Source organism: Canis lupus, chromosome 2 (assembly GCF_048164855.1).
Source record: "Canis lupus baileyi chromosome 2, mCanLup2.hap1, whole genome shotgun sequence".
NCBI lineage: Eukaryota > Metazoa > Chordata > Mammalia > Carnivora > Canidae > Canis > Canis lupus.
This window is the reverse complement of record NC_132839.1, coordinates 4078863-4091071: the sequence shown is the minus strand read 5'-3', so window position 1 is coordinate 4091071 and position 12209 is coordinate 4078863. Positions and strand designations below refer to the sequence as shown.

At 36.7% G+C, this 12209-nt stretch overlaps 1 protein-coding gene across 18 annotated transcripts in view; it reads left to right on the top strand.

The window, feature by feature from the left end:
* The window catches only part of FER (FER tyrosine kinase), a 432700-nt gene that overhangs the window by 316313 nt on the left and 104178 nt on the right, over positions 1 to 12209 (top strand). For all 18 annotated transcript variants that reach the window (XM_072788238.1, XM_072788233.1, XM_072788277.1 and 15 more), the window contains one exon: positions 7528 to 7651. In XM_072788238.1, the coding sequence (XP_072644339.1) occupies positions 7528 to 7651 (124 nt within the window). The remainder of the gene's footprint in view (positions 1 to 7527; positions 7652 to 12209) is intronic.

The window sequence follows — 12209 nt, the reverse complement described above, 5'->3', positions numbered from 1 at the left end:
TGGCTCAGGGTGTGATCCCAGGGTCCTGGGATCGACTCCCATGTCGGGCTCCCTGCAGAGAGCCTGCTTCTCCCTCTGCCTCTGTCTCTGCCTCTCCCTGTGTGTGTCTCTTGTGAATAAATAAATCTTTTAGAAAAAACCAAACATGACACTCTGAGCTGTGTTGCAACAAACATGGAGCAAAAAGTAAAATCTTGGTTGAAAGTAGACAAAGCAACCAGTAGGAATCATTTAAATGAAAGGGGCTACAGCTGTATGGAATACTGAGCAATAAATATCTTAAAACAAGAGTCAGCAAACTTTTTCTGGGAAGAGCCAGATAATAAAATTTTTAGGCTTTACGGCCCATACAATCCCTTATTGCAACTCTGCTGTCACAGCATGAAAGCATTTATAGCAACATGTAAAGAAGTGAATGTGGTAATTTTCCAATAAAGCTTTATTTACGAAAAACAAACAAGAAGCTGGTTTTGGCCTCCAGACATAGTTAGCAAACACTTGCCTTAGAATTTGAGTAATATCACCAAAATCACCACCATCAAAGGAAAAGTCAGGTGAATTCTGTTCCCTCCTGTGTAGCGTGAAGAAGCTGATTACCTGCCAAGTGGCATCTAGTACCGACGTCTAGTACCGACATTCCGAGAGTTTGTGAAAGTTGACTCCGGCATCTGTTGTGGCAATTCATATCATGTCTGGCAAGATTATAGCTGGTGCCCCTTGAACCAGCAAGTTAAACATACTGTGAAATGTACTCCTCATTTCATAGAGCCATCATCCTGATGGCTATTGAGTTATGTTCTCAAAGAGCATCTGCAAAGGAGAAATGCAAAAGGTTCCCACTATTTTGCAGTGTTAGCAGAACGTGGGTGTTAAGGAACTTTGTCAGAAAAGACTGATGTCACATATTAACCCAAATTGGGAAAGCCATACACTCAGCTCCGCGTGTGGCCTAGCTGAATGATATTACTGAGGTAGCAAGCTGTTCCATAAGTGCTGCTTTTAGGAGGAAGATGGAATCAGGAGAGCCAGTATATTCCTGGAGTCATTTTTGGTTATTCATTGCTTCATCTTACTCATCTCCACAACCTGACCATTTCTGGCTTGTTACTGAGTCTTTTCAGATCTAATGCTTTAGTCTTTATTTGGATAGTTCTTGATCTAAGCCCTCGTCACCTCACCCGACAACTAGAGCATCCTCCTGGCTAATCTCCTCTGGGCTGTCCGTCTCTCCTGAGGGTACCCTATATGCAGCAATTTATTCTTCAAGAACTTGTTTTGGCTTATCTCCTATTATATAAAATCTATCCTGTGTTGGGGCACCCGGGTGGCTGAGTTAAAGCGAATGCCTTTGGCTCAGATCGTGATCCCGGGGTCCTGGGATCCAGCCCAACATCGGGCTCCCTGCTCAGTGGGGAGCCTGCTTCTCTTTCCCCCTCTGCCCCTCTCCCTTCTCCTTCTCTCTCTCTCTCTCAAATAAATAGTCTTTTTTTTAAAAAAAAAAAAAAAAAAAAAAAAAGATAAAATCTATTCTGTGTTTCATGGAGAACAAGCTGCATTACCATTCATGGTTTATGATCATCATATGTATTTTTCCTCTTTATTTTTTTATTTTTTTTAATTTTTATTTATTTGTGATAGTCACACACACACACACACACACAGAGAGAGAGAGAGAGAGAGAGAGAGGCAGAGACACAGGCAGAGGGAGAAGCAGGCTCCATGCACCGGGAGCCTGACGTGGGATTCGATCCCAGGTCTCCAGGATCGTGCCCTGGGCCAAAGGCAGGTGCCAAACCGCTGTGCCACCCAGGGATCCCTTTTCCTCTTTATTTTTAATGGTCCAGCTAACAGCCATAATTCACTACAGGTTATAGAGAAAAAATTGATTTTTTAATTTTTTATTTTATTTTTTTAAGATTTTATTTATTCATGAGAGAGAGGCAGAGACAGAGGGAGAAGTGGCTCCATGCAGGGAGCCCAATGTGAGACTCAATCTCAAAACTCGAGGATCATGACCCGAGCCACAGGCAGACGAGCCACCCAGGCATCCCAAGTTGATTTTTTTTAAAATAAAACTTCTGAACAATGACATAAATGGGGCCTCCAAAATAGGTTCCTACAATTTAATAGTTGCTTTATTATCCTATTTAAATTTCCTGGTGAACACAATTAAACTTGACAGGAATAAATTTATATCCTAAAAGACAAGGGCAATGAGTTATATATTTCATATATTACTAGGGACTGATATCTCTTAATTTAATAAACCTTGAAGTTATTTGAAGATGAATTAAAATCTCTACATGACTCAATGACAAGAAGTCATTAGTGGTATACCCCTGATGATCCCTTGATAAATGATAAATTAGTGTTCTTGTTTATATAATAATCTCTCTTTGAGTCCCATGAATAATGAAAGAACAGGTAGGATCAAATTTCCACAAGAGTAAGAAATCTTTTGAGAAAGTGCTGTTGAGAGTAACAGCCCTCTCTCCTCCTACTAAAAGTTGGCCTCAAGTAATAATAAACATTTCTACTTACTGCTTCCGACTTGTTCCAGACATTTAGTATCTATTAACTTTTTAAATTCTCAAATAATATTCTGATACAAATATTATTTTATCCATTAGGAATCTTTGAGTTGCCAGCACAGAAGATGTATTAAAAATTACAGAGATTTGGGGCCCCCAGGTGGCTCTGTCAGCTAAGCGACCAACTTTTGGTTTTGGCTCAGGTCATGCTTGCTGGGTTGCGAGATCAAGCCCCACGTGGGGCTCCGCACTCAGCAGGGCCTCTGCTTGAGGCTCTCTTTGCCTCTCCCCCAGTCACTTGTTTGTGCGCACACACACTCTCTCTCAGATAAATCTTTTTTTAAAAAATTAGAGGTTTTATTCACTTAATTGAAAAGTCTAGAAGGGAGTCACCATTGAGGCAGTTTGATCCAATGGGTCAGGCATGTCACCGGAAACCATTCTCTTTCCTTCACTCTCTTCTGCTTTCCATGATGATTGCTTCACCCCTCATCTGCCAGTCCCCATGATGCTACAAACCATCTTATATACTTCCAGGGGCAGAGAATGCTGCTTTCCTGGTGCTTCTCTATAAAACCAAAGTTTCTTTCTCCTCCTAAGCATCTCCTTGTGTCTCAGGTCCCAATGTGCCTCTCCCTGAACCAGTCACTTGGAGGGGGGCGGGGGGAATGGGCCTCATTCATTGTGTTGAAGCGAGTCTAGGGCCACCTTTATTGTTGAGGGTTAGGTGAACACAAAAATAGAAGGGCAGGAAACTGAGGTGACAAAGGAAAAATAGGTATGTGACAAGCAACCAATCAATACTATAACTCTTTCTTTCTTTAGATGCCAAATAGCTTGAGCAAAAATAAGTTGTAGTAGTATTGTGTGTGTGATGCTCTAGGCAGAGGCTTAGTGTTTTAGATGCATTTTAGTCTTCAAAACCATCTTAAGAAATAAATGGAATTTATCCTTGTTTTAAAGAAGCTTAGAAAGATTAGGAGCACCTGAGTGACTCATTGATTAAGTGCTTTCAGCTCAAGTCATGATCTCAGCATTCTGGGATTGAGCCCTCTCCATTGGGCTCCCTGCCCAGTGGGGAGTCTGCTTCTCCCTCTCACTCTGCTGCCACCCCCTATTTGTGCTCTCTCTCTCTCTTAAAAATATAAATAAAATCTTCATAAAAAAACAAAAAAACAAAGATTGAACAACTTACCTAGGGCCACATAGGTATTCAGACCTAGGTCATTCTGACTTCACTATCCACGCTCTTTTCACCATGTCATGCCATCTCCGTGATAAACCAAAAATGGCCTATAAAAACAAATATTGTCTTAGAAACCTATCACTGATGAAGTATTCTTGAAAATAATCCATCTGGTTTTGGTTTAAATGTACAGTATATCTGTATAGAGACAATCCTTGTTAAGACAGATTTACAAAAGTGAATTAATATCTTGTTTTGCCCACTTTGAACACCAAGATCCTTACTATAGTGGGAATGGTAGTCTATACTCTCTGCATATGCACACACGTACATATATGCAAACACATATAAACATAGGAAGAGTATATATATTATTGTGTATATCACAGATTCTAAGAGAGGCTCTTTAACTGGGCACGTGATGAAAATGACAGGAGAATTTCAAAGGAACAGATACTATCCTCTACAATAAGTGACAGTGCTTACTAAAAACTCTATCATCTGATGTCACTCTCCAGGTGTTCTCTGCTTAATTGTAATAATCAAGTATTGTGCCTCAGGAAACATCCTGGCCCAGTCTGAACTATTTCCTGGGTAACTTAGCTTTAGTCTCAAACTCTATCTCCTGGGGAGTTTACTTCTTCTTACGCTTACATTTGCCCAAGGCTCAGGCTTTCAGGACTGAATCACAATTATTTCATTTTCATAGAAGGCTTTGCTTCTCTGCAGTGCTCTTTAAGACGCTGACTAGGGCTGTGGCATGGTGCAGCTTTCCTCCTTTACTTCAGATCATTCTGTGTCTCGAATAACTAGAAGTTGGAAATCAGTTTACAATTTGCTCTGATAATTTAATGATTTTAAGCAAGGAATTTCTCTAAGGCAGAAATATTGTTGGATTAGCTAAGAGGCAATCAGACAATCCTTGGTCTGTATCTTTGGCTGTGTCTCAGTATTTGGAAAGAGCTGTATGTCATTCTCCTTTCTAGTACTTTACCTTTCTTGACTTGGCACCATTGTTCAGGCAATTTGTAATGCTAAGTGTTGTCTTTTCTTTATTATATTATGCATTTGTTATTTTAGTTTGATTTGCAAAGAAGCAGTCCTTGGTAGATAATGTTTTTTTAAGTGACGCAGTTTTTAAGGCATTAGTGTTACAGAAGCATCTGTCAAAATGAGCTCAGTCTTAAATGCACTAAGTTTTATTGTTGGAATTTAAAGAATTTTATGGCATCCATCCAGTGCCATTGATAAGAAATGTAATATCCTTTTCTCAACACTATTTTAACATTGAACAAGTACTTAAAAAGCATAGGTCTCACCATTAGTGACTAGGGAAGAAATGTCAAAATGAATGAAAAATGATTCTTGTCTTCATGGGGAGCTAAGAAGCTGCAAAAAGAGATATGTACACATTGTTTACCCATTCATTCCAGAGATGTTTATTGAGGTATTATTACATACTAGACATGGTGTGGTAGCCTCTGAAATGATAATACCGAGCAACAGAGGCACAATTCTCTTCCTAGGGTTTACCATTTGGGGCAGCAGTTAGGGGGTAAAGGAGGATTCACTGAAGGACTAACTTTTTTTTTTTTTTTAAGATTTTATTTATTTAATCATGAAAGACACAGAGAGGCAGAGACACAGGCAGAGGGAGAAGCAGGCTCCCTATGGGGAACCCAATGTGGGACTCGATCCTGAGACTCCTGGAACCCCAGGATCATGCCCTGAGCTGGAGGCAGATACTCGACCACTGAGCCACCCAGGCATCCCCAAAGGAGTAAATTTAAAAAGGAACAGGAGGCAGATGGAAAAGTGCTTGAATTTGAGCTAACTTTTGGAAAGAAATATTACAATTTCACAGAACACTGAGGTTATGTCATAGGCTGCTTTAGCCCAAATTCCAGAAAAGCTCTTTTCATTTGAAAGCTATTCCAAAGCTTAAACAAAATGCTATGTAGTTTCAAGACCAGAAGTCTGCACTTTTTCTAAAATAAGCCACTACATATCTAACAAAATAATAAATACATGTGAATATTGGCCCAAGGAATAACTTGAACTAAATATTGATTTCAAGTCCACTTAATTGACACACCTATTAAAGTAGAGAAATCATTGGTTAACTTTGCTACTTGCTGTTGCTTTTGTGTATTTTGTTCAGAAAATTAAGTTAAGCGTAATAGACTATTTCAATAATCTTCTTAGTAATTGAATACATTTAATACTCTTTTTAAAAGAACAGAAAAAAGAAATTATCTGTCACTGTTAAGGTTATTTTTAAGCATATAGCTATTGATTTTGTAAATGTCCCACCTAAATTTCCTAACACTTGATTTGTGAATAAGAGAAGTTAGAGAAAGACAACATTATAAGTAGAGTTGGGCAATTGTTTATTTTCCAGGTACTCTCATTAAAGAAAAAGCCATTAAGTCTCCACCTTTAGAGTTGCTCTTTTTAAGGAAACCTGGATCCTTAAGGACTACAAAATTTAGGAAATGGCTATTAAAATGCTAATCCCTCTTGTAAAATTCTGGCTTAAAATCTGAGGGCCTAATAGAGAAAGTGGGAATAATTTGTTTTGACAGAATATTCATTCTAATATATTTAACTTAAAAAAATGCAATGTACTCTATACTAACAAGGAAGAATAATCGAGCCTTCCCATAGCCTTTAATGCTATGTGAAGAATGAATGGACAGTTGAAGGTCTACACTATTTTAATATGGTTGTCACCAGTGATAGGTGGCTCCTCAGCTTCTGAAATGTGGCTAGTGCTTCTAAGAACTGAATTTTGAATTTCATTTAATTTTAATCAATTGAAAATGGGTATGATTCAGTTATTAGAAAATTTTAAACATGTTTGAAACAACTTAGGCATGTGAATCTTCTTTTTCAACTATAAATTTTATGAAATCTAAATACAGATCAAATATTTGAGATGTCCCACAAAGTGTAAAATAAACCATATATTTTAAAGATTTAGGATGATAAAATGTAAAATATTTCCACTGTAATTTTTATGATCCATACTGATATATTTTGGATATATTGGGCTAAAGAAAACATATATTATTAAAATGAATTTCATCTTTTTTGTTGTTACGTTTCCAAATGTGGCTACCAGAAAATTGAAAATTACTGTGTTGTATTTCTTCTGGACTGTGCTGGTTTAAGGAGTTGCTCTAAGATATCACTCTGCTCAGTTTCATTTTCCCTAAGATAGAAGACTTCTTCTAGTTCAATTTCCTTTGAGATCTAAGTTCTTTACTTTTATTATGAATTGCTCAAAAGACATAACACTACTAAGGGAAATTTGATGCACAAAAATACAGTCTGGCTCAGCGATTAAATCATATCAAAACCACAGCTCCCTCACCCCACCTCCAGCTCTACCACCAGTGACATAATTATCATAAGCAGTCACTGAATCTGGTAACTAATTTGATATAATTTACATTTTAAACTCATAATAATTATAATCTTTTATTTGGTATTAGAGAAAATAAAATTTCACAGAAAATTTTAGCCAGGCAAATTAGTGAGAAATTACAAATAGAAGAATTGCGTGAGTTTGATTGAATGTTGTGTGTTGGGTAAGACACAGTGTGAAGCACTTAAAGTACTTACGTTATATCTTAGGTAAGTTTATGCTGTTTTCTAATAAATGTGTTCTTTTCATATTTTGTTTTATCCTCACGTCAAACAAAATGGGCAGAAAGTGTGGCCAAACGTGTAATTTTTCCTGTTCTGTATCTCTAGTAAGCCGTACATCATGATTATATCTCATTGCTCGTCTGTCAATTCTTCTAGGAGGTGATTTCCTGTCCTTTCTGAGAAAGAAGAAGGATGAAATAAAACTCAAACAATTAGTGAAGTTTTCATTAGATGCTGCTTCTGGTATGTCCTATCTCGAGAGTAAAAACTGTATACACAGGTAAGGAGAACATTTTTTAAACATTTTCTGGTTTTGCCATTAGAATGTTAGGAAAGTGACATATTTGCTGCAATACAGCAATGAAATTCTTTCGCAAAATTGTTTTCTTGTTTTTCATATTTTGTGGGAAAGCCTTCTCTGATGGTTGTTTCATATAGTTCACTGAAACACTTGTTTTTTCTTACCTGAAGTGAGTCCACCCAACTAGACAATGAGCTTCCTGATTAAAGTCTATTGTATTATTATCATGAATGACATACCGATAAGATGTACCACAAGTTAGTCACGTAATCAGCTGTAGTCTTACAGCTAAATAAGATTGCTTCCTGTGCTCCCTTATTCTCATTTTGCAAGAAATTACTTATAAAGTCATGGAAGAGCATAATAGTAAAACAACAGTTGATGATAGTGAATCGGCCAAGGGTAGAAAATATTAACGTAATGGTCATTTCAATGGAGATTTTAGAAAACGTTATCTAATCACATTAAGAGCAGTGACTTGGTTGTAATGCTTTTATAGATTGTGGTTTTAGTTGCTTAATAGCTGAAAATGTTCTTCACTGCTGAATGTCAACACAACTTAAGATGTCTTGCAGAATTCATGTGAGATCCCAAGTATGGCTACGTGTATACAAGCAAGATGAAGTGGGGCATTGATGCAGTTCTCATTCATGATACACAGCACATGATACTATTTGACTTGGAACAGAGTTCATTGTCACATTGAACTGTTTTGGACTTTATCTAAATTGGTTCCGTTGTTGAAGTCCATTTTTTTCTGATGTGTTTCATTACGTAGGCTTTGACTTCACATTCTGGTAAAATCGTATGACTGATGTATTTTTCTTTTACTTCTTATGATGACAGATCAAATCACATTATAGCAGAACAGAGGTATCTTCACCTGAGATGTATGTTTATGTGCTCTCAGTGTGTGAGCGGCGCGTCCCATCTATCCCATCTCTGGCCCCTGGCCCCTGCCTCAGTTCCTGAGTTTGGCCAAGAAAGAATCTAGATCCAAACTCTCAAATAAACAAGAGTTTAATAGCAATGACAGCAAAAGCCCACTCTCGAGGTGGACAAGCAGGCAGGCCCAGAGACAGCAACTGCACCAGGGGCTGGAGTGGTCTTTCTTTTTTTTTATGCCTGCAAGGGTATGGATCATAGCTAGGTGGTCTCTGACTAGAGTTGCCACCAATCATCCAAGGTCTCCTCCTGCAATAGGGATGGGAAGTTTTTGGCCCTACATGATCCTCCTCTGAGCTGTCATGGAGCCATCCCCCTGCAAGAGGAGGACGAGGTCAAAACCACTATGCAAATGTGTTATCGTGAAACTATAACTTATTGTAGGGCAGCAGTTACAGGGAAGAGTATGCGTGTGCCCCCAGTGTTTCCCCTGGCTGGTTGAAACTTGCTTTCTGCCCTTCTTAATGATCAGAAAATACCTGTTCCCTGCTTATGTCTGGCTAACTGCCTACTCTATCAAATTGATTTTTCCAAAAAATTTTGCCACCTACTCAATTTTATTCTAAAATTAAAATTATATCCTGTGTTTCCAATATGGCTCAGCAGTCACATATATTTTAAAATACATTTCAATAAAGATACTGTATTTCTGGAAATTAAGACAACTAAACTTAACCACTGTCCTTGTGTTTTTCTTTTACTTCCTATGATGAGAGATCAAATCACATTATAATAGATAATTTTAAATACTTTTAAAAAATATTTTATTTTGCACAAGAATTGCATTATCATTCATTTCATTAGGAAAACAAAACATTTTTTGTTAAAAGGGACAATGCAGGGATCCCTGGGTGGCGCAGCGGTTTGGCGCCTGCCTTTGGCTCAGGGCGCGATCCTGGAGACCCGGGATCGAATCCCACGTCGGGCTCCCGGTGCGTGGAGCCTGCTTCTCCCTCTGCCTGTGTCTCTGACTCTCTCTCTCTCTCTCTCTCTGTGTGACTATCATAAATGAATAAAAAATAAAAAAAATAAAATTTAAAAAAAAAATAAATAAAAAAAAAAAGGGACAATGCAGGGTTTTGCTCTTCATTTAGAGAAAATCTCTAATGTTGGCTGCTCATATGTTAAAGCTACTTCAGGCATCAGATTCTCTATCCATAGTTATTCATTTTGTCTCAGGTTTGTTTTCCCAAACCATTAGACTATCTAGAGCCTTAGAGTCAGTGAATAAACAGTACTGAAACTACTTAATTAATTGTCAGTTACCAGTAGCAGTCTTTAATTTCTGTTGCATTGTGATTGAGGGAATTGTTTCAATTTCTTGCTACTTTTGTGGTGATTGCTTTTCTTGCTACTGGTTGACTATATTTTTTTAAGTGCCTGTATCATCAGAATTGAAACTGTTCTGTTGTAGATGACAGTTAGCTTTTAAAAATTGATCTTACTCACCGAATCATAACATTGTCTGCTGTCATGTTATTTTTCCATTTTCCTTGTTTAGAATTTTCATGCATTCAAAAATTTTAACTGTCAACCCATGCTTGAGCATGTATCCCAGAAGGTTGTACCTATACCTTTAGGATTTGCCTGTGGGGAAGGTTTTTGATTGACTATCTTAAACAATACCACTGAAAGCAGGTTTGACAAATAGATTTCAGTTTCCAGTGGCTCTCTGTGTTGGGTATTGAGAAGGATTCCGGAATCAGCAGCAAAGAATCCAGTGATTGATCAGTCACATCTGTTAGGGCACTGATAAGCATTAACACCATGCCCCATATTTGTTGTCTGTGGCATGACTATTTTCTTTTTGTCTTTAATCAATGCTTTTCTTTTTTTTTTTAATGGTTTTCCTTATTAGCTACATAACAATGATGTAATGTTTTTTCTCCCCTCACTTCCATTGATGCCTTCTAAACCACCTGCTTTTCTATTTGTCCTTCTTAATCTTGATTAGTGGTTGAATTTTATGATCCCTCTAGCCAGTGGTCTTTTGTTACTCTTGAAATTTATGTAAATGCTCTTTTGGATGAATTCATTTTCTTTTTCTTTTCATTTCAATACCTCACCAACACGTGACACTATGTTGAGTAAATAAAATATTCTTTGTGTTGAATTTTTTATAGAAGTGAATTGTGCCATAAAACCCTATTCCTATGTGTCATCCTATGAAACTGTTTCTGTGGTAGCAACAGTAATTGCAATGGATGTCAATTGATTTATAGTTAAAAGATGCACTCAAGATACGTTGTGTTTTTTTTCTCCTAAGAAATACCAAATACAAAAATATAAATATATAGTATTTACTACAGCGAAAAGTATTTTTTCCTCATTGGAAAACTTTCTAATGAGGTATGTTAAAAATTGATTAAACATGATTGAAAGTTTTGGTTTCCAAGTAGTGAAGAAAGGCACCAAGCCATATTCTTAACATCCCCAAATATTACTAAAATATATTACTAAAATATTATAAAATATATTTAAATTGTGAAGTCTTTGTCCCACAGATCAAAGCAAACATTTTTAATGTGCTTTAAATTTAATATGAACTTATATACTGTACCCTGTTCAATGATTCAAAATCCCTGGAATTCTTAAAAATATTTTTAACTGTCTCTCCTCAAAATAATATCTTAAATTGGGGGAGGCACACATTTTCTTTCTTTAGCTTTGTTTTATTGTTTTGATTACTATGAAAAGAGCAATGTTTCATTATAGGTAAGTAAGTATGACAGCTGTAAAATGGAAAGGAAGTAATTGCATAAACGAATGGCCTGCTTTTGGAAATGTCCTTGTTGTAATTTCCATTTAACTTCCAGAAGGGTTCTCTTGATACCCTAATTTCTAATTGAAACTATTTCTGTTTATAGCTAGTGAATTGCTGGATATTTTGTGTTTCAATGTAGTGATAATCATCTGCATTTTCTTTATAATTATACTATAGGCCAGTGTGAAGTCTTCTTTCCTACTTGAACTTTATATGAAGATTTGAAGTATGTTGATAAACTTTGGGCTGTGTGTATATGGTATGTTACTAGATTGTTAGATGCCACTCTAGGAAAAGCATTAAACCTGATTAATTTTGATGTTAAGTGGATTGAAGCTTGGCATTATACTAGATATAAAGGGAGTGGCATTTATGGTTTTATTGCTGATGAATCTTACTCTACACGATTTATTTTTATTTTGGTTTATTTCTAAAAGTTGTCTCTCTGCCATGTTCTTTGGTGTCTGAGGAAAGTAAAAAGAGGATAAGCTTTTGATTGCATGTGTTTGCGTTAAAGATCAATCTGTGGGGAATTTGGGGAGCATTTCTTAATTTCATGATATTGTACGTTAATACCAGAAAAGTTGTTTTTGGAGAGATGCTTATAGAAAAGGATTTTATTTTCTAATTTTAAAACTTGGACCGATTTCTCTTTGCTTTTGGCCACTTTATCACAATGATGTTCTGTCATTATGGAGTAAGGCTATTAACTCCACAAATTAAAGTATGTAAGATCAGATAGATTTATTGTTTAATAAGGGTTTTGCTTATCCATTGAGAATGAAGATATTTCCAGTACTTCACAAATGTGAACATTTGCCTACTCTG